The sequence below is a fragment of the Xenopus laevis genome, chromosome 4L (assembly GCF_017654675.1).
Source record: "Xenopus laevis strain J_2021 chromosome 4L, Xenopus_laevis_v10.1, whole genome shotgun sequence".
In the NCBI taxonomy this organism is placed as follows: Eukaryota; Metazoa; Chordata; class Amphibia; order Anura; family Pipidae; genus Xenopus; species Xenopus laevis.
This window is the reverse complement of record NC_054377.1, coordinates 31,832,636-31,853,703: the sequence shown is the minus strand read 5'-3', so window position 1 is coordinate 31,853,703 and position 21,068 is coordinate 31,832,636. Positions and strand designations below refer to the sequence as shown.

Below are 21,068 nucleotides of genomic sequence, written 5' to 3'. Positions count from 1 at the left end.
GACAATAACTCATTCAGATAATTAAACTATACACATTTTGGCTCCATATGAATTCAATGAATCCACTATTTTGTATTGACCAAATAATGAAAGATTTGGCCAAATACAGAACCGAATCTGACCCCTAATTTACATATACAAATCAGGGAGGCAGAGGCAAAAAGAGAGAACATTTTTAGTACTTCCTTGTTCTGTGACAAAGTCACATGGTTTTAAGAATTCAGATTTGTCCGAATCCTGCTGAAAAAGGCCAAATCTTGTCAAATACCGAACAGAATCCTGGATTCGGTGCATCCCCCATCTGCAACACTGTTCCGATAAATTCAAACACCAATACAAATACAATATACAAATGGTTTGATATGGTTATTATATTTTGGAAACTGATAAATAAACAGAATAGCATTTCAAGCCTTGTGTCTTTTTCAAGTAAAGCAGCAGTAATGACCTTGAGATCCAAAAAACTGCAACCAGGAAGTATGTCAATATAAAATGTTATCCTTAAATGGAAATATTGCTCTATAACCCTATAAACACAATACAGGGAGTCCTCGAGTTACATTCACACAACTTACATACGACACTTGCAAACAGAGGTTATTACAGTAACATACTTTGGTTAGCATGACTTTTATTAACATTTAGCTTTAATAAACCACCTGCCCCAATTCCCTCTGGTGTGTTTGTCTACTTCAGAGCACAGAAAGGTAAAATAAATATGTATCGAAAGGTAAAAATAAATACTATGTTAAGACAAACATCTGTTTCAGTTGCATTTGATAAGTAAACGTATATGTTTCAACTTACATACAAATTCAACTTAAGAACAAACCTACAGACCCTATTTCGTACGTAACCCAGGGACTGCCTGTAACAATAATTGATTATGTTAATATACAAAAAAACTCACTAAAACTAAAATGAAACTCAACAGCCCTATTTGGCTGCATCACATACAATCCCAGGCTTGATGACTCAGATTATCAACCAGTAGCATGAAAGCTGGAAGCCAGGTCCAGTTAGACTCAGTGCTGCTTAAAGATCAACACTAGTGGCCTGGGACCAGAAGTGACTTTGCAAAATATGAAAACCTCCAACTTCAATGCATAGCTCTACACTTGGACATCAGGTGTGGTGGAAAATATTGAGTTTCACAGCAGGGTTTATGCAGATGGGGAGGGGGCAATAGAATAATTTCCAAATATTCTTTATTGTTTTCCAAAAAGAAAAATAAAGCAGGTTGGGTATACAGAATACTTTCATTCAGCATACATATTTCTTCTACGTCCCTCCATGTCAGTACACATGGGCATTGCCCCTCCCAGACCTGGAGGTAGGACCTATAACATAGCCAATCAAAATGAATCATGACCTATAAGACCACATGACTTCCTCCTCACCACAGTTATTTTTTGTCCTACTGGACAGGGAGGTAGGATCTCCCTCCTCACTTTTTATTTTTGGGTGAATTTTGAGAGAAATCAAACACAGTTTTTGTTTTTTCTTTTTGTTTATTTATTTATTTATTTATTTTTTTTTCCTCTGTGTGGACACAGAGGGATGATTCCCATGTAATGGAGAAGATTTTACCTGATGCCTCAAGACGCATAATCTGTAAATTATGGCTTATTGGGAAAAAGTGCAGGTGTGGGCAAATCCATGGTCCTAGCCCTGTGCTAAAATAAGGCCCCCTGCTATTTGTCCAGCGATGCACAAGATTCAATCTAGTGCTTTTTGGGAAGAGACACAGTTGTGGGCTTCCCACATTATTACCTGTGAGCCTTTTGTTTTGTTTTTTTTTTTTTTTGTTTTTGTTTTGTTTATTTTTTACCTCGGTGTGGACACAGAGGAATGATTCCCAGGTAATGGAGAAGAATTTACCTGATGCCTCAAGACGCATAATCTGTAAATTATCGCTTATTGGGAAGAAGTGCAGGTGTGGGTTTACCCATGGTCCTAGACCTGTGCTAAAACAGCCCCCCTGCTATATGCCCAGCGAGGCACAAGATTCAATCTAGTGCTTTTTTGGGAACAGACACAGGTGTGGGCTTCCCACGTTGTTACCTGTGAGCTTTTTGGACTCCCCTTTTCTTTTGAGTTATGTGAGGCTTTACAGAACTCTACAGAACTTCTGAAAAAGGGCCATGGGTATGCATATGGGCTAGTTCTAACAGCCTGAACTGGTGAGTATGATTCTTCATTATTAGGTTTTGGTCCATGGCTTTTTACCATGGTCCTCGGCTCCTGGGTCTGCTGGCCTTTTACAAGGGCCCTTGTTCTGCTGGCCTGTTGCATGAGCCTTTGGCTCATGTGGTCTTTTACCCTTGGCACATTTGTTTGGTTGTCCTTTCACCTGGGTTATTATGGCTGTGGGCCTGTTTTCATGGCCCTTAACTTACGTGCTTGCTTGCCTTTTTCCAGGGTTCTTGGGCTGTTGGCCTTTTCTGTGGCCCTTGGCTAAGGTGGCCGCTAGTTTTTATTATAGTCCTTGGGGGCTTGTGGCTGCCAGTCTTGGCTGTGACCTATGGTACATAGGCTACCAGCCAGGCTGTGGCGGCTGATAGGCATGGTTACTATTCTTGCTGTGGCCCTTGGTGGGCATGTCTGTTTGCCTTGCGGCAATCCTTGGCAGGACAACAGCCATTGGTTTGGTCTTGTCTACAATCCTTGCAGGCATGGTGCTGGTTACACCAGCAGTAGGCATGATTGACTATTTGGTTGGATCTAGCATGGGTTGTACCATCAGCTGGTGTTTGCTCTGAGTTTCACAGCCCATAGCTAATTTTGTTGCTGATTGGTATTCAGCAGCTGATGTTGGTCATATGTTGTCGGCTTACAGATAATCTTTGCTTCTGCCTTACATGCATTGTTTTTGGTCTTGTATGCCACTGCTTATTATCAATAAGGCTGGCTTGTGGACCAGGGTTTTGCAAGTTCAACAACTGGCTTGTGCTCTGTTGTTGCATGTATGGAAATTGACTTTTGTGTCAGGTGCCAGTGCAGTTGGTGACCTTGTCCCCAAGGGTGGCATTCACAATAGTTGGCTTATGTACTTTTGCTTGTGTATTAGAATTCCACTCTGGTGTTTTGCATACACTTCAGATGACGGGCATCTTGGCCTGCTAGTGTGACAATGGCCTTGCACATCTATGTTGGAATACATAAAAGCTGGCTGGTCCACCACTGGTTGCATGTATGGTGGCTGGCTCTCTGCCAGTGGATTGTGCATCATTGCTGGTTGGTACCAGTGTTTGTAGGCTAAAAGCTTCTGGCATGCCTGATTTTGGATTGTGACCCCAGCTGTTGGCTGGTTCAGTAGCTTCTATGTATGGTCACAGGTTTGGTTCAGTTTTTGCATAAACTGTAGCATTGTGCAGCTTGAGCTGTAGTGGCCTCAGCTTTTGTGGGTGTTTTCTAGAACTGTAATTGGCTTGGGTCCCATTGCTTGCTTGTGTAGCAGTTGGCTGGGGCAACAGCATATCTTAGTGGTAGAGGGCTTTAAGTCACATTGGTTGGTTCAGCAGTTTATCCTTGTGCTGCTGTATGCCCAGTTTAGATTTGGTGGTTGGTGGAGCTACTGGGCTGTACCAGCATGGCTCTACAATGGTTACAATGATATGCTGATTTAGGATAACCCAGAGTTGGTGTTCATTTAGTTAAGTCTTCATTAGGTATTATTAGCATGGAGTTGGTGGATCTTGTACTGATCTCTGGTGTGGAGTTGACTTCGGTCAGCACTGGTTTGAGCTGCTTCCATTAAACTGCAGGACTAGGCTAATGTGGGCCAAGTCTTTTTAGGGCCACTCGCTATTGCTGAGGATCGTGTATTTCTCCAGCACTGGTGATAGATGCATCAAGTTATGTTTAGTTTCTGATCTGATTGGTTTCCTGGTGGTTTCTAGGGTGTTTTGGTTCTGAGATGGCTATTGCCATCATTCTGATTGTGTCCTAGGGCACCTTTTTGTTTTAACAGTTGCAGGATTTTTGCAGGTATCCCTCCAGTCACTGAGGGAACCTTTTTAAGCAGAATATGTTTATTCTTAATCTGCAATGCTTGATCCTCAAGTGCCGGTCTCTGTAATTTAGTGGTTGGTTTTGTAGCTCTTGTTGCCAATCGTTTACCATGTCCTAGGACATGTTGTTGTTGTGCCTTTTATCTACCCTTTTCAGGAGATATACATTTTATCAGCTCCCCTGTTGGATGAATGTGATGCTGGCCTCTTCTCAGGGCCTCCTTAGCATCAGTTTGGTTTTTTGCATTATGTTGGTTATTCCCACCCCTTGTTTTTGGGGCATGGCTTGGTAGATCCCATGTGTACTGACATGGAGGGACATAGAAGAAATAGAGAATTTTACTTACCTACTTGACGTAAATTCCTTTTCTTCTAGTCCCGACATGTCAGTACAGGGTTTCCCATCCCAATTATTATTTTGGTTACTGTACTGCTATGACAAAAGTATAACTGTGGTGAGGAGGAAGTCATGTGGTCTTATAGGTCATGATTCATTTTGATTGGCTATGTTATAGGTCCTACCTCCAGGTCTGGGAGGGGCAATGCCCATGTGTACTGACATGTCGGGACTAGAAGAAAAGGAATTTACGTCAAGTAGGTAAGTAAAATTCTCTATTTCTCTACGCATTACCAGGTATACTGGGGAGGGGAAAGGGAGGGTTGTTAGTAAGGATAAGGATATGGGTAGAGGGGTATAGAGAAAAAGGGGATGAAATAGGCACTTCCTGTATTTAAACCAAAATCCTATTGCTCAAAAAACAGTGTATTATATAGTCCAATCAGATCAGGTTGATGAGACCGTTGACCCTTGAGGAGATAATGTTTGCCTGCACAAATCAAGTAGTTGTGTGCATCTCAACACTCTCCATATGGCTGTATTTTGGGTTGCCCGTTTAATATCACAGTCCATTAATTCCTCCATTGACATGCTATATTGTGCATCTTTAAGTATTTGATGCATTGTTGGTGCTGTATTTGCCTTCCACATTCTGGCTATGAAAGTCCTTGCCACAAACATCATATGATGTAGTATAAATTCTTCTCCACGTTCAAGGATTGTTGGGAGAATATGTAGAAGAGCTATAGCTGGTGTGAGGGGGCAATAGACTAAGAAGGGAAAGAACACTGGAGTGTTTTAGATTCTAGAACACAGTCATCCATGCCACAATACTAGCTCCCCAAAAACAAAGGGTTGGTGGCTGCTATGTTTGGTCGTGTCACTACCAGTCTTGGGTTCTGTGGCTGTGATCGGCAAGCAGGAGCATGCAAACTGGCCTTAAACAGGGGTTGGCTTCCACTGCACATACCCCTGGTTGCCAATCACTGCTGAAGAACTGGGATGTGGATAAACATCAAAGTTGTTCAAATACAGTATAATGTACTGTTGCTCTGCACTGGTAAAAACTGTGTGTTTGCTTCAGAAGACTAGCATAGTTTATACAAATAAGCTGCTGTGTAGCCATGCAGGCAGCCATTCAAGCTGCTGGAAAAAAGAAGAAAAAGCACAGGTTACTTAGCAGATAACAGATAAAACATCATTGGACAGGGCTTATCTGTTATGTGCTATGCAACATGCGTCTTTTCTCCTTTTTTCCAGCAGCTTGAATGACTGCCCCCATGGATATGCAGCATCTTGTTTATATTAACTATACTATTCTTTCTGACACACAGCTTTTATCAGTGCATGCTCATAGTATATTATGGGGTTATACTAAAACTTAATTCATCTCAGTTGTTTTATAAAAAACAAAGTTGACCAAACTCACTTCCACGAATTGAACTCATTTATAAATAATTTTTCTTGAAAAAGTCAGAGCAACAAAACGTCAAAAATCACAAAATCAAATGTCAATTGGTATCGTATGATTGACACTCCGAAAACTTGACTTTATCGAATTTCACTGCAAAACCTTGACTTTTTCGGATTATCGGAAGAAAACCTGGACTTTATCGGATTATCCAGTGCAGATCACGTCAAGAAACAACTTCTGGGATTCTGCCATTTACTTCTACTTGACCTGATTTGAGGTATTTTTGAGTTTGGAGTTTTTGAAGCTTTGGTGTATAACAAATCTTTAAAAATTTGAGTTTTTCCCTTAATAAATGGGCTCTAAATATTAATTACTTATATTAAACACTTACATTTTTTAGTGTTACTATTCCTAATGTATTTTCCATGTTGATTGAAAGAAGTTAAGTACAAAACATACAAGGCATTTTATCACTGCCAAACCTGAAAAATTCTAAATCAAAGATAAACTACATAAACCAAAAACAATTGAGACACCTTAAACAACTTATATATTAATTGAACCTGGCATATACTGTAGCTCTAGAATAGCTGTTAAATACAATTCAAAATTAACAAAGTGTTCTTAGAAACAGAATTGCTTCTGCCATATCCTCCTCCACAGAAGCTCTTAAATCTGATTTGATTATTTTCAGTGTTTGCATTTAAAGTTAATAGGAGTCGAAGTCTGTATATTTTTTGGCGACTTCGACTTCAGATACCCAAAAATTGCTTCCAATTCCAGTACTCCACAGCTCTGAAATAAACCGATATAGATCATAATCCTAGTGACTGTAGTGTACTGTATATATCCATAATGCTTCATATTTTTACAGAGTCTACAGCCATTTTTGCAGGGCAAAGGTATGCAATCATTTACAGGTTTTCAAGATAACGGATCTTTCTGTATTTTGGATCACCATACCTTAAACAATAGGACTGTTTTGCCGCCAGTATGGATTCATGCAGCTTAGTAACCATTAAGTACAAGCTACTCTTTCATTATTATAGAGAAGTTAAATCAGTTTTAAAAATTTGAATTATTTGCTTAAAATGGGCTTTATGAGAGATTGTATTCCCTCTGTGCTTTTTTGGATAATGGACTTCAATAACTAAATATTATTGTGCAAAAGTGTGCCCTTCCTGTGAAAATGGTACAGTCAAGGCAGCTTAGTAAGAACAGTCCTAATAGCAGTGTGATGGTTTGGAGTATGACCTCTTAAGGTGGCCATACACGGATAGATCCGCTCGTTTGGCGATGTCGCCAAACGAGCGGATCTCCCTCCGATATGCCCACCTTGAGGTGGGCAATATCGGGCTGATCCGATCGTGGGCCCTAGGGCCCAACGATCGGATCCTAGCGTTCGCCAAACGGGCGGTCGGATCGCGGGACCGCATCAACGAACAGATGCGGCCGCGATCCAACGGGATTTTTAACCCCATCCGATCGAGATCTGGCCGACTTTCGGCCAGATCTCGATCGGGGAAGCCCGTCGGGGGCCCCCATACACGGGCCAATAAGCTGCCGACTTGGTCTGTCGTCAGCTTTTATCGGCCCGTGTATGGCCACCTTTAGAGGTTGTATTGGCTCTCCAATTTAGATAACCTCATGGGCATTAAAGAAGATACACAAGTTAGTATATGTCTCATAACCATTAACAGTACCAACCCGTGTAAGGATGTTGAAAAATGTCTGGCTCTTAATCATATTGCCACACTGGGAGCAAATTAAACAGGGATATGTATCATGCTTTATGGGAGCCAGAATAACCTGTCTTTCTCTGAAGCATCTCTTATATTACATGAATGCCTGTGTACTGCCATAGGAGGCTGCAAGAAGCCTGGTACATCTGGATAAGCATTTTTAAAAACTTTAAAATCCTCGTGGAATGGTAAAGTGTTGTTTCATAAATGGTACAATACACTTGAAGCACCTACTGACTTTTCTTTTTTAGATAAAAATAACTGTATAAATTTGAGTCAAATCATGTTTGTGCTACTGGCTCTGAACAACTCATACATAACACAAGGTACAGTATAGGACTAGTATTATTATATTATAATAAACATATCTTCCAAAGTAATATGGAATGTAAACCAAAGCACATTACATAATTAAATATTTTTCCTATTTTCTGTGGACTTAGCTATTTCAATCCATCCATAGGGGCATTTAAAAGGTCGAAATAGAACTCACTATTGTTCTTTATTTACCTAAATAGGATGTTTCGGTACATATATGATTTTAGAGGCATATTTATCAGTGAGTTAATAGAGAAAACTCCTGTTGCTACACAAATGAACTGAGATCTGAGAAGTTCCTCTCAAGTCAACTGTGGCAAACTCTGCTTTCGCTCTCATAAATATGCCCCGTAATGTTAGGGTAGTTAAAGTACTTACTACATTTACATGAACTATTACACTTACCTTTGACTGTAATCTACCCAGTATTATTCTTTCATTAATCATCATCGTCATCATTTATTTATATAGCACCAGCAAGTTATGCATTTTAATAAACAGGGGTCTTACAATAAATGAACAAATAAAGTTTACAAGTACATAAACTGGCACATGACACAGAGCTACATATCAAACAGATTCCCAAATTATTAGTCAATAAAAGTACCTATACTGCATTATGACAGTGAGAGACCAACATGGAACAGTGTTTGTCATACCTCGGTCTTGTAGTTGTGACAAAACACTGCTCCTCCCTACAACTTTTCCGCCGTGACTGCAACCCCCCCACACCCTACACACACATTCTGTTACACTTCCTCACTATACATCTGGGCAGGAAACTGAGCAACTGATAACATGCATGTTGCTTTAACCCTAGCACAACAACAATATCCTCTGTTATGCATGTACCATCCTCTGCACACAATGTGCTATCATTCCAAATTCTCTGTTGTCGATTTACTAATACTGCACAATGTTCCTCTTTACAGGGCCAATATATTACTGTCACTGACCATCTATCTTAAGCATCCATCTCTTTAGCTTTATTTTAACTAACCTCACCAACACATCTTGAGCTAAGAGGCTGTAACCTGTAAGGCCATTCCATGGCTGCATTCTAGTAACTATTTACCAAGAAAGGTATGACTCCGCTCAGTTTGTATCACTGATCACACTAACTTGTAGACCTTAGGAGGGAGTCCCCAACCTTTTTGTACCTGTGAGATGCCTTTATATGTAGATGAGATGCCTTTATATGTAGATGGAGAGCAACGCAAGCATACCAAAAATGTTCATGGGTGGCACAGAATAAGTGCTGTGATTGGCCATTTGGTAGTCCCTATGTGGATTGGCAACCTACAAGAGGCTCTGTTTGGCAGTACACCTGGCTTTTATACAACAAAAACTTGCCTCCAAACTAGGAATTTTAAAATAAGCACCTGCTTTGAGGCCATTGGGAGAAACATCCAAGGGGTTGGTGAGCAAAATATTGCTAATGAGCCACTTTTTGGGGATCACTGTCCTTTGGCAATCATTCTACCCTGCAGCAAGCAATTTATAAAACACCAATGTGATCAATATAAACTTTATTGATGAACCTGGTACATAGAGTGTACATGGCAAAATGGGGCATTGTATGCCTCCTTTACAATAAATTGCTTGTTGCACATTATCCTGCTCACAGCACCCTGTTATGCTGTTAAATTGCAAAGTGTATGTAAGCAAAAACAAATGATGCATTGCAAAATATTCGATAGAGCATGGAGCATTTCTTGAGAGTAAACACAATTTGCATTCCCTCTAGTCATGCCACATGACATCATAGCTAGTACCTTGAAAGAACAACATTCTTTGAAAGCATATAGTAATAGAAATAAAGGGATTGAAATCGTTCTATGTGCTTTGTCAAAATCTTATTTACTGTATGTTGCCATCATGCCCCAATCTGAACTACTGTTATTGCAGCGAATATCTGTGTCTTTCGACGCAAGCAAATTAATATGCAAAACTGCGGTGACTATTTGCCGGGTGAAAAAATTGACAGATGTGTGAAAATTTGATGCCCAATGACTTCAATTCATTTTGTGACACGGCACAGATTCGCCAATCACTATATTTTAGTTTTCATTGTGATAGTGTTCTACTGTTGAAATTATATATAATACTCACATATACATGATTTAACTCACCATCAACATCATTGGAATATATATATATATATATATATATATATACTTTTTTCAAGTTATTTTTGGGTTATTCATAAACCTGATCATAACGTGGCTATGTGGATGTTTTTTATTTATAGAAATAGCAGTCTGCCTGCTGTTTCTGCAAATCGCTGTACCATGTGGCCAGCGGGGCATGGAAGACCTCTCCACATGGCAATGTATTAGAAGGCCTTTTCTTATCTCTTAATACAAAATTCACTTTTATAATTACAACTCTACCTGCCAGTACTGGACAACTGAGGTTAAGCCACTTTTCTCTGGAGCAGTTGTAGCCTATAGGGTATTCAGGAAACTCAAAAGTGATTCCTGCTGTGTGGCATATGCTGGTTAATGCTTTAACTTATTATTGTTCCACTGCCAACAGAACTTCAGTTGCAATCCCATCAGTGCCTGCAGCAGTCCATGTTGATAGTGACCTCAATATATTACATCATCCAAGATAATTTAAATTTTTTTTTTGTTTTATAAAGTCATCTTTTAAAATTCGCTGAGGCCCTGTGGCTGTTTTAAGTATGTAAATATGAACATACCTCCATTTCCCTAAGAATTAATTCAGTGGTGAGGTTGGTATATTAATTGGAAAAGATGGAAAATATTAATAGAAGAATAGCCTAGCCTGCAGGGTGGAAGGATATGTTACAAAGTCTCTGTAGTACAATATATATTACAACTAACTATAAAGTACTTATTACACTTTGGTATTTTCTTATAAATCTTTCCTATTCATTATTGATGAAAATATGAATGTGCAAAGAATGCATTTGTAAGGTTTTTTATACTATACTTCTTATAAAACAAGGCTTTATAATATCAAGGGCAGAGGTTACAGGACCCACAGCTTGTACGTTTTCAAAGGCCTATTCCTGTGGTGCTGCTCCAGCCTTGAGTATAACAAAAATACTTACAGTTAGGTTTGTAAACAGGCAATGATTGGTACATTATGGCCAAAAGTATCCAGATATTCTATATGTAAAATGATATCATTTAAAACACTCACTTGTACCATTTGCAGTGTCATTCATCAGTTGGAAGGGTGTAAAGTTCACTGCCATTGGTCAAAACTTTCTCTGGAATGATAAATGGCATTTCACTGGAAGTCTGACTCTGGAAGTCTGAGGGGAAAGTCTGGATTTTGCAGATGTTATGAAAACAATTCTTGCCAACTGTAAAATTTGGGGTAGTAAGAACTGGAAATGGTCTGGGATGTTTTTCATGGACTAGGGCCTCTTGTCCCGCTGAATGAAAACCTTAAATAGCCTTAAAAATCAAATATTTAATTCATATAAGAATAGTCTGCAGGGTGGAAGGATATGTTACATAGCCATTCTTTGAAATGAGTACAAATACACTTCTGTGCTTCAAGAATGTGCTTCATACATTGTGGTGGTAAGGTTTGATGTGGGAATGAAAATAAAATGTAACCTTTAATAGTGTAGTTAAAACCACAATGACTCCAGTAGAAACAAGATGTGGCCCATACACTAAACACAAGGTTAGTGTATGGGCCACATAATCCCACTCCTCAGTGCCTGATGGCCAATTTGCCCTTTACATTGGGCTGTGTCAAAGGCCAGTAGCCAATATGTTTGACCAAGCTGTGGTGGTGTGCAATACTCCCTCTAAGGCGTGTGGTCATGAATGTGCACACACATTTTGAGGCCAGAGTGCAACCCATACATTTTGAGACCAGCACACACACATTTTAAGGCTAGCGCACACAACAATTTGTGGTGTGCACAAAGAATTTTGTGTGAAAACACAAAATGTTGTATTAATTCTGACCTGAGCACACAGTATTTAAAAACTGTGCACACAAGTTTAAAATGTGTGCACAAAATATTTTTTTGCACACATAGTCGAGAAGGAATTAAATGGAATATTGGATGGGGGTCCTACTGAGTAAAAGGCACAATTAGCACAGTCAGGGACATTCAGCTGAAACAGGAACAATAATTGGCATGTGCTGAAATTTACCCTGGTATGAATATGATAGGGCCCTTATAAATAAATAAATAATAACTAAATCCCCTAAAGATTGCAAACTGATTTATTAGGAAATATGTAAACATGTGTATTATATATGTTTTGTTTACCCTGCATTGGTTGAAAACCGTGCTTGCTTTCAAAGCATCATGTAAATAAATTGCTGCATAGCCATGAGAGATTGACATTCACGTTCCAATTGGGCTGTAGGGCCACAGAACATAAACATAGGCCATTTGAACATAACAAACAAGCTAGAATTAAACGATATTAGTAATGAACTCGAGATAAACAGGGTTCAAATGTAATGCTGTTTTTCTTAACCTGTGCCCTGTGGCCAGCTGTATGTACACGTATTATAAAAGAAAGGCTCCAAGTAAACGAGTTAAAACATCTACTGTATGTCCTGTTGTGTTGCATTTCCAAAAACACTTTGTTGCTTGATTAAGAACACAGATCCAGCTTTGCAACAAACATTCTACAAAACTACACTATATGGCCATAAATGTTGCCCAACATCTTATTCCAAAAGCAGTAGGATGCTTGTGTCCTCCCTTTGCTGCTTTAATAGTCACTACACTTCCGGGAAGGATTTTCACTAGAATTTAGAATATTGTTGGTGATATTTGCTTTCATTTATCCACAAGCAAAGAGAAAGTCATTACACATCCGAACAGCATTGTTTTGCAATTCCCTCATGTTCGCCAGACAGTGATAAACGATGAGATCTGCACCAGGTCTTGAGAGCAAGTCTGATTCCCTGTAGTGAAGAAAGCTACACAGAGGTAACACGTGTACACAGAAGATTTATTGATAAAGACTAGAACTTCAACAAATTTGATGGCACGCAAACAGTGAACATACCTGCAGCAATTCCAGAAATACAGTTCCGCCAGCATTTTTCTTGTCTTGTGCAGGTACCACATCCATCCTGTGCTGTATTCATTTACCTATTCATTCTTTGTTATTGTGCCTAATATACTGTATAGCTATAATGTATTCAAGTGTCAAAAAACTGAAAATCAGTTTACTCCTACATACAGCTTTTGATTGATATATTATCATTTCACCTAATAAAAATTTTGAAATATTGAACGGAAACACATTTCTACACATTGTATGACTAAATATCATTTGCAGGGTATATGCTGTACAAATGTATACAGACGTATACTTTAGATGTAATATTTACTACTTAAAATGCATAGCCAAACAGACCATTGAATTGTATAATCAAATCCCAACATTAGACAAATTCTCACATTGCACCATGGGGTGACCATAAATGCTGGAAAGTTCCAGTGGGATCACACCCCTTATCTATAACAATATAACTGAATCAAGCAAAAGAATATAAATTAGAATAAACAAATAATAATCCACTCATCAGTGCCTTCTTTTACTAATGCATGATTTTGGATAAGAAATGCCAATATCGGATCATATCACTGCTTCTGATGAAATGTCCCCACCTGCAGACTAAGGATGTATAATCTCCCACGGTGGTGCTATCTTTATAGCAATCCACGTAGAACAAAACACACACAGAGAATGGAAAAACTTCACGCGTTATGCATTTTGTGGTCTCATGCCACTTCATTAGAATAAGGTTGCCAAAAAAAAAGAGCATTACATTGCATGAGCTTTGCGTTTTAGTACGATGTACAGTTGTATGTATCCCCACCCTGTACTGTTAGGACAACATCCAAAACTTTGTTGTATGTGTCTTATATGTAAATGTTATACCTTCTGTAGTTGCATTGCAATGTTCCACAAAAGACAAAGGGGATTGTTCATCACCATCCCAAATTCCTATACTGTACTCGATGGGGCACATTTATTTAAGAGCAAATTGTGTTTTTTTTTAAAGATGAGTAACACACTTCGCTAACGAACTACCTTAGCGCTGAAGAACTTTCACTGCGTTTTGCCAGGTGATTTTCACACAGGCGAACAATCGTAAATCCACTAATTTATCAAAGTGTGAAAATTTAAATTTGTTACCGTTTTCAACAAAATCTATTTCGTACAGGTTCTGACTGGCGAAATAATACAATGAAGCTGTATCCTCAACATTATTATATAAGTGACATCATATCCTGTATTCCAAAATAACCATAAGCAAAAGTCAAAAGGCTGGGTTTTTTCATATTTAAAGTAGAATTATGTTTACAAGTTGTACCTGTTAAACATATCTTATTTACATTTTTTTCTAACATTTGAGTGGGCTCATGTCTAGGACAATAGAAGATCTCTGTCTTCATTTTGCTTCCTTGGACATTTTTAATGGCCACTTCCAGCAATTCACCAACATCACTAATAAATACTGTACAGGCATATTATTATTATTTTTAACATGTATACAGAGCGCCAGCATGTGGAGCAGCGCTGTGCATATGACCTTTATATTACAAAGTATACCAATGGTCTTTTGCTGAGACGTAATGGCGCATTTTGATGAATACATGTATTTGTCACAAAATAACGTCTGACGTAATATATTTTCTAGGGTCATTCACTGATGTAGAGCTGTTATTCGGAATACGTATATATCTTCCTTTGGCTGTCAGAACCAAATCCAGGCTGGTGATGGCTGGATCTACTTCTATCCACTAACCCGTTTCTCTCTAATATTTCATGTGAACAGATTACTTTCTCATGTGTCCTAAATACCTTGAAATGAGTCTAAAGTCAAGAATAGTAAAATCTTGGATTTGTCCAGGGGTGCCAAACTACGGAGACTGAGGGACACTCCATCCAAGAGATGCAATCAGGCATTTCCAGGTACTCCCGTGACCTATGCTTATTTAGTGACTTCAAGCACAGGGTCAGATTGGGCTAATCTGAATGCTGGCCCAGGACAGAAGTGTTTCTCATCCAACATGATTTTAAAATCTTTCTGATTGATTTATGGGGTCCCCATAAATGGTCCACTAACCTGCCAACTTTCTAAGTCTACTCTACTGCTCATGCTGAATATCAGTCTGGGATGCCTGGGAAACCTAAGTGAAATAGCAATGTGGCACTCTTAGTAATTCAATTTGCGAATCTGTGTTTCCTCGTACTTTCACCCTACTAATTATTGGGAAAAACTGGGCTTTCTGGTGACACTTAGCCTGTTTCACTGACTTTATGCTAAAGTCTGCCTGGAAGATGCATCTACCTCAGAGATATTGCAGCAAAGCAAGTCCCATTTCTTGGCACAGTAGAGAGCAGAAAGCCACATGTGTGTAGCAAAAAGTAGGGGTACTTAAGTGTGTTTCACATACAAAGAGGAACCTTCACTGGGCACATGGGATTACATAATTTAGCCATAGTGTGGTACTAACACATCATTTTTGTTTTATAAAGGCCTTCTGTTATTTTAGAAGTATCAGTATCAACATAATTTCATTTGTACAAGGTGAAAACAGGATAGCAATTCTGATTGATGCTTAGTTTTAATATATGCATGTGAGACAGATCATCTTTACCCCTTAAACTATTTTGCAAATGCTTTCATGTGTCTTAGATGCTCACTTTAAAATGCCAGAAAAGGTATGTGTCCCACTGGCCTGATGCCACAAGTCCCATGGTAAATACTGTTAAAAAGGGGAACAACTGTACCAGTTCTAGTTATCCAGAAACCCGTTATCCAGAAAGCTCCGAATCACAGGATGGTCGTCTCCCATAGACTCCATTATAATGAAATAATCCAATTTTTTAAATATGATTTCCTTTTTCTCTGTAATAATAAAACAGTTGCTTGTATTTGATCCCAACTAAGATATAATTAATCCTTATTGGAAGCAAAACCACTCTGTTGGGTTTATTTAATGTTTACATGATTTTCAAGTAGACATAAGGTATGAAGATCTAAATTACGGAAAGAAACATTATCCAAAATACCCCAGGTCCCAAGCATTCTGGATAACAGGTCTCATACCTGTAGAATACGAGTAAAGAAAAGAGCTGCCATGTGTATTTCCTGCTACTCTTGAAAACATGTGCCTTGGGAGAGAGACATTCAATCAAAATTCTGCACACAAATCCAGAACTTGTATATTCAATAAATTCACACATACTATGTATAGCATATAAGAATTAAACCTATTTAAATGCAGTGCTGTCCTATATAAAGCACACATCAGGTATATTAGAAATGCAACTTTAAAGGGATACATTTCTATAAATAAAACTACCCTATATACATTTACATGTCATTTTCATTTAGTCTGCACAGTCCTGCACGTGTTGTGTCGTTTTAGAAAGCATCATCATTTTATGTATATATACTGTAGTTTTCCTTTTGAAGGACACATTCAGAGTTCTGAATATGTTATTATAATAAGTTCCACTAAATAAATGTGTAGATGGAAAGCATTTTACAGGGCACAAATATTCAGTGGTGTGATTACGGGTTACATGCCACTGTTAGAGAAGTTGTTTCCTAATCTTGTACCCCACTGGGTTCTTTATCTCCACCCCCTGGAGCTGCTGCAACTCCCCCCGCATTAATTGAATGTCAATTAAGATACATCATTTTTATTTTTTGTGGTGTTTCTAGTGCTTTAAATATATTAAGACAAACAATTCTCAGAATCCTTAGCCAGAAACAATAGTAAATATCCCCACTTTCTCAAGAGCAGGGCCATATCTGCAGTAGTTTGTAACCGGAAGCCATTGTAAATATATTTAGCCCTTTACAAAATCAAGTATGCTAAATCTGAGATGAGAATTAAGTTGATACAAGTATTTTTACATTTATATGACAAACCCAAACTCACGTGCTGCTGGATTTCTTGCTCTTCTTTCTCTCACTCCTTCTTTGGCTTTGTTATCTACACTCTTCGTCTTAATCTTTCTTTTTCTTTTCTCTCTCTGCCTTCATTATTTACTGATGTTTTCCTTACTTTTTTGGCTCATTCCCTGTTCTCATTTTTCTTCACTCTATATATAGTCTTTCTGACATATACACTGTGCATTTCTGTTTTATCTTTTCAGAACTGCATTTTCAGTTTGTTGTGTGGCATGCTTCCCTGTCTGTCAGTGATTAATGTATCACACTGCTCTATGACTGACACATCTGCATCAGGGGGGTATGTACTACCCTGGAATCAGTTAATTCGTGGAAAAGGGGTATAATACAGGGACATTTAAATGTTCAGCCCTCCTTCCTTCTGTGAGAAGTAAGTATTATTAGTTCCTGGGAAAGGTCAGGGTAGGAATCTGCTTCTCTGCTCTTAACTTCCTCTGTGCAGAGCTGCTCATAAAGTCAGTCTAGGGTTTTGGTAGATGAAGAGTTAAACATAACTAAGCACTTTAGTGGTTAAATAATGCTATGGCAAACAAACTGACAGCAAGAATCGGATATTCACTTTGGTCCCAAAAGGAAGCAATGAGGAAGCCTGAGGGTGAGAGATAAGAGTGGAAGACACAGAAAAACAAAAATAGCCAGGATACAAATTGAGAGAAAAAAGATAGAGGACAAGTAAGATTAAAAAATATGAAATGAAGCATTGTTATTGGAGGAATAGTTTTCAGGGATATTAATATAAACAGAACTGAAACCGTCACTGACACCAGTTTACTTTATTAAATACCACATTACATAAAGTATTTAAAGGTCAAAATTGCTAATGAATCGTCTATGGCAAAATAATGACATATAGTTCTGATATTTTATCAGTGTGACGACCCATTGTCATATGACAAATATCCAGTCACTTCATGAATATTAGGGATGCACCGAATACACTATTTTGGATTCGGCCGAATCCCCGAATCCTTCGCAAAAGATTCGGCCGAATACCGAACCGAATCCTAATTTGCATATGCAAATTAGGGGTTGGAAGGGGAAAAACATTTTACTTCCTTGTTTTGTGACAAAAAGGCATATGCAAATTAGGATTCGGATTCAGTTCGGCCGGGCAGAAGGATTCGGCCGAATCTGAATCCTGCTGAAAAAGGCCGAATCCTGGCCGAATCCTGAACCAAATCCTGGATTCGGTGCATCCCTAATGAATATAGACCCAAATAAATAATACAAAGATGCAACTGGGTGTTGAGACTGATACTATAAGGCTATGTATGTTCAGCAGTATAGATTACCCAATAGAATGACTGAAGGCACAAGAAAAACTTTTTCTACGTGGTGGCGGGTGTGGGCTTAATTTGAAGGGGTAAAGACAAAGATGTTCTGGTGTTTTAAGGAATGAAACTGGATTGCTTTTAGGATTCCTCCTTGGTGGGGGTACTGGTAGGGCTCCAGCTAGAGGTGAGAAGAGCAGGTGATGGTCACAGGGGCAACAATATGAATGACGACTGGATGCTGCATGTGGCTTCATTCTGGAGCGGCGCCGTGGGGGTGGGATGGGAGGTTGGTTCCGGTGAGCACCAACCAGAGCAGTACAGAGGAGTCACTCACAATGGCCATCAGGTGGAGGGATTTTCATTGTCCCAGGTTCTACTCCCCATATTTCTCGGGCGTACTGAGCAATGGTCCTGTCACTGGAGAACTTCCCAGAGCCAGCAATGTTGTGTATCACTTTGCGAGTCCATTCTTTAGGGTTCTAAGCAATGTATTAAGAAAAAGAAACATGTTGATTACTGGGAAACAAAATGTCTGCAAAGATGAAGAACATTCACATGAAGGGTAGGACAGAGCAACGTTTATAGAATCATGGCTCTATATAATTTTTACCAAGGCCTCACTTGCTTATCATAACTAACAGCCTGGCATCATTCATTTGAAACACCACTAGCATAACTGTATATTTGGGGAAAAGAAATCTAATGTAATTTTTTTGCAAATATCACCCATATTGTACATTACCTGGTACAAAGCGCTAACTTTCTCCTGACACTTGATGTAATCTTCATAATCTGCAAACACTTTAAACCTGAAAAGAAACATACTCATAAGAGAATGGGCACATGATAGACAAGGGTGAATGGTGAACAATGGCGAAGGGGCATGCAGTTTAGAGAAAGGCCAGACAGTGAGGTAAAGGATGGTGGAGAGGTTATAGGAGAACTAAACCCTAAAAATGAATATGCTAAATATGCCATATTTTATACACTGAACTAATTGCACCAGCCTAAAGTTTCAGCTTCTCAATATCAATAGCAGCGATGATCCAGGACCTCAAACTTGTCACAGGGGTCACCATCTTGGAAAGTGTCTGCGACACTCACATGTTCAGTGGGCTATGAGCAGCTGTTGAGAAGCTAAGCTTAGGGGTCGTCACAAATTATCAAGCATAAAATGGTTGGCCTTTAATATAAGCTGATGCTCCAGGGCTGAATATTAAATTCTGATGTTCGCTGCCTTATATTGTGACATTTATATTCTATGTGTGCTGTATATTTTCAGTTGGTCCCTAAACTTAGCAATTGACAGCAACACTGAGAATGTGCAGTGAATCAGCAGAAAAGAAAATGAGGAGCTACTGGGGCATCTTCAGAGACACAGGTCTTTATGGCTAAAGGGCTGTGGTTGCCTTCGGCTGGTGTAGAAGCCGAAAACACAATGTACAACATTTATAGCCTACTTAGTTCTCCTTTAAAAGCATGAGAAACAAAGAGATCCTGACCTGTCATGGTTCATCAGCATATTGACAATATCTTTGAATAAGTCAGGTTGTTTGGGGGAGAAGTATCCTGTATTAAGTTGATCGATCACCTGTCTGAGCTCAGGGATTCTCTCATAATATGCCCGGGCATTGTACCTGTGCAAAATTAAAAACAGGTAAAGACGTCAAGGTGTCATGCCATCATCCACACTTTTCAACATTGCTATGTTAAGGTTTCTTAAAAACACTTCATGGACAATTCATTTAATATATGTATATATCACCTATGCACACCTACAGAACCCAGTTATACACCAGCATGAGATAAAAAATCCAATCCAGCCCTTTTTAAAAAAAGACAATTGTAACTGAAGCCTGTCTCTCCCCAATTATAGTTGATTACAGTGCACAACTGATTTTTTTTTGCTTTTCTCTATGAACCCCAATACAAGAAATAGCTTATCTTAGCTGACTGCAAGAGTCTCAAATCATATTATTAAGATTAAAATGAAAATGCATGAAAATTGCAACTGCTATTGGGGAATATTGGCAGCTGAAACTCACAAAAGCTGAACTGCCACAAAATGTGATATCTGCAGATACCTATCCTTTACACACAATATTACCATGATTCCATTTTTACATTTAGTAAAACCTGCTCATATGTGAAATAACATGAAAATTCAGGTACATGATTCCTTATCTGGAAAACGCTATACAGAATTCTCTGAACTATGGGAAGCCCAACTCAAATAGAGTCCATTTTTAAAAGAGAAGGAAAGCTACGGAGGCATTTTATTGGCAATAGATTAGCTGCAATATTGCAAGCTAGAATGCTATATTTATTCTGTTGAATGTTTTACCATACCTGAGTAAAAAGTTCTAGAAGCTCTCTGTTTGTTTAGGATAGCAGCTGCAGTATTAGCTTGGTGTGACATCACTTCCTGCCTGAGTCTCTCTCTGCTCACTTCTAGCTCTGGGCTCAGATTACAGCAGACAGGGGGGGGAAGAGGAGCAAACTGAGCATTCTCATGCCCGGGGCTAGAAAGGCAGGAAGTCTGACAGAAGCCCATGTGTACACAATAGAAGGAAAGTGTTTCTTTTGATAGAGGACTCAGAGCAGCATTTGAGGGTTTAATGGTATATTTAGGTGGGACTGTCTGATAAGGCTTACTGTATATACTCGAGTATAAGCCGTCCCAAGTATAAGCCGAGGTACCTAATTTTACCTCCAAAAACTGTGAAAGCTTATTGACTCAAGTATAAGCCTAGGGTGAGAAATGCAGCAGCTTCTGGTAAGTTTCAATCAAAAAATTTAGGGTTTCTGCTCCCATTGGAGGTGCCAGCGTCTCGTTTTTGGATGCAGGCGTCCAAGAATGGAGACTATTCTTGGACGCCGGCGACTATTCTTAGGCGCCGGCGACTATTCTTAGACGCCGGCGACAGTTTTTGCACTTGACCCGAGTATAAGCCAAGGTAGAGTTTTTCAGCATATTTTGGGGGCTGAAAAACTCGGCTTATACTCGAGTATATA

At 39.0% G+C, this 21,068-nt stretch overlaps 2 protein-coding genes across 3 annotated transcripts in view; both read right to left on the bottom strand.

The window, feature by feature from the left end:
* Window positions 1–17,109, bottom strand: part of rasgrp2.L (RAS guanyl releasing protein 2 (calcium and DAG-regulated) L homeolog) — a 65,731-nt gene extending 48,622 nt beyond the window's left edge. The window contains exon 1 of one of the 2 annotated variants that reach the window (XM_041589339.1): window positions 16,748–17,109. The gene's annotated coding sequence lies outside the window, so the exon portion shown is untranslated. The remainder of the gene's footprint in view (window positions 1–16,747) is intronic. The other variant, XM_041589341.1, reaches the window with a different exon arrangement.
* A 424-nt stretch (window positions 17,110–17,533) lies between these two features.
* Window positions 17,534–21,068, bottom strand: part of pygb.L (phosphorylase, glycogen; brain L homeolog) — a 30,195-nt gene continuing 26,660 nt past the window's right edge. The window contains exons 18-20 of the mRNA XM_041590056.1: window positions 19,556–19,690; window positions 18,796–18,862; window positions 17,534–18,532 (exon numbers count right to left, since the gene is read on the bottom strand). Coding sequence (XP_041445990.1) covers window positions 18,380–18,532; window positions 18,796–18,862; window positions 19,556–19,690 — 355 coding nt within the window. The 3' untranslated portion in view covers window positions 17,534–18,379. The remainder of the gene's footprint in view (window positions 18,533–18,795; window positions 18,863–19,555; window positions 19,691–21,068) is intronic.